Genomic DNA, 1,050 nt, shown 5'->3' on the forward strand with positions numbered 1-1,050 from the left:
GTTCGCCCTGAATCAGTTCAATATTCTGGCAAGTGATAAGATCTCGCTCAACCGATCCTTGCCTGATGCTAGACTAGACAAGTAAGTGAGAGTGAGAAAAAGAAAAAAAAATGACGAACTGTCCAAAGTTTGGGTTGCCAAAACGACACAGTAAAATTCTCGACAACATTTTTACACATTAAGTGAGGTAGAATTTAAAATAATGATATTAATTATGTAGGTGATTTAAGTGGTTGATACAATCTTCATTGTCGAGAGCTATAGAGATGGCGATGAATTGGGTTTGGGTATAACATTTATAGAATGTACCTCATTTATACTGCTAGCATGAGACGAAAAAGTCCCCTTACCGTGGTCTAAAGAGAGGAGTAGAGTGGACTTTACTGACCCCTTTACCCTCGCAGTCTAAAGAGAGTAGACTTTACTTCCGAGCGTAGAGAAAAGGGGATTAATGTGACTGATTAACTAAGAACTCTAGTGACGAGGGTTTATTTTACCCTCCAGTTGACGACAAGCTGCCTCCTCCTCACATCAACCTCACCCAGACTGAGTAGGGCTGGGAAAAGCTAAACAGATTGATAGATTCTGACGTAACTTTGTGAAGATTCATCTTGAAAAGAAGAACACAATAACTTTTACTCTTCACAGTTGGGGGAGGGGTTTTTTATTGTTTATTCAAACAGACATGTTTCGCCATTGCTGGCATCATCAGTGTAAACTGTAAGAAATTGCACATAAGAAAAAGAAAACTAACAAAAAAGGGGAACAAATTGACAGAAGCTAACAGGCCAATTTTACGTCATCACTCGAGAATTAAGAAATTCTTCTTTTTCTTCGCCTTTCCTCGTGCACAGACTTGGTAGGCGTTTTTCTTCAGCCTCTCAATCAGCCCTAACTAGAGTGATTGCTTCGGGCTGACATTTGGTTTTGGCTACAAATTTTACGAGTGGATGCCCTTCGTACTAACCTTTGTTATTTCTTCTAGCAAGGGAAATTCAGGCTGGTATACTCCCTGTTTAACGTCCCCCAGCTAGACATAGCATTAAAAAA

At 39.7% G+C, this 1,050-nt stretch overlaps 1 protein-coding gene across 1 annotated transcript in view; it reads left to right on the forward strand.

Annotated features, from left to right (window-relative positions):
• Positions 1–4: 4 nt before the first annotated feature.
• The window catches only part of LOC103520149 (polypeptide N-acetylgalactosaminyltransferase 5-like), a gene marked incomplete at its 5' end in the record, with an annotated part of 23,399 nt that continues 22,353 nt past the window's right edge, over positions 5–1,050 (forward strand). Inside the window, one exon of the mRNA XM_026831383.1 lies at positions 5–81. Coding sequence (XP_026687184.1) covers positions 5–81 — 77 coding nt within the window. The remainder of the gene's footprint in view (positions 82–1,050) is intronic.

Source organism: Diaphorina citri, unplaced genomic scaffold (genome assembly GCF_000475195.1).
Source record: "Diaphorina citri unplaced genomic scaffold, Diaci psyllid genome assembly version 1.1 scaffold3265, whole genome shotgun sequence".
Classification (NCBI taxonomy): Eukaryota; Metazoa; Arthropoda; class Insecta; order Hemiptera; family Psyllidae; genus Diaphorina; species Diaphorina citri.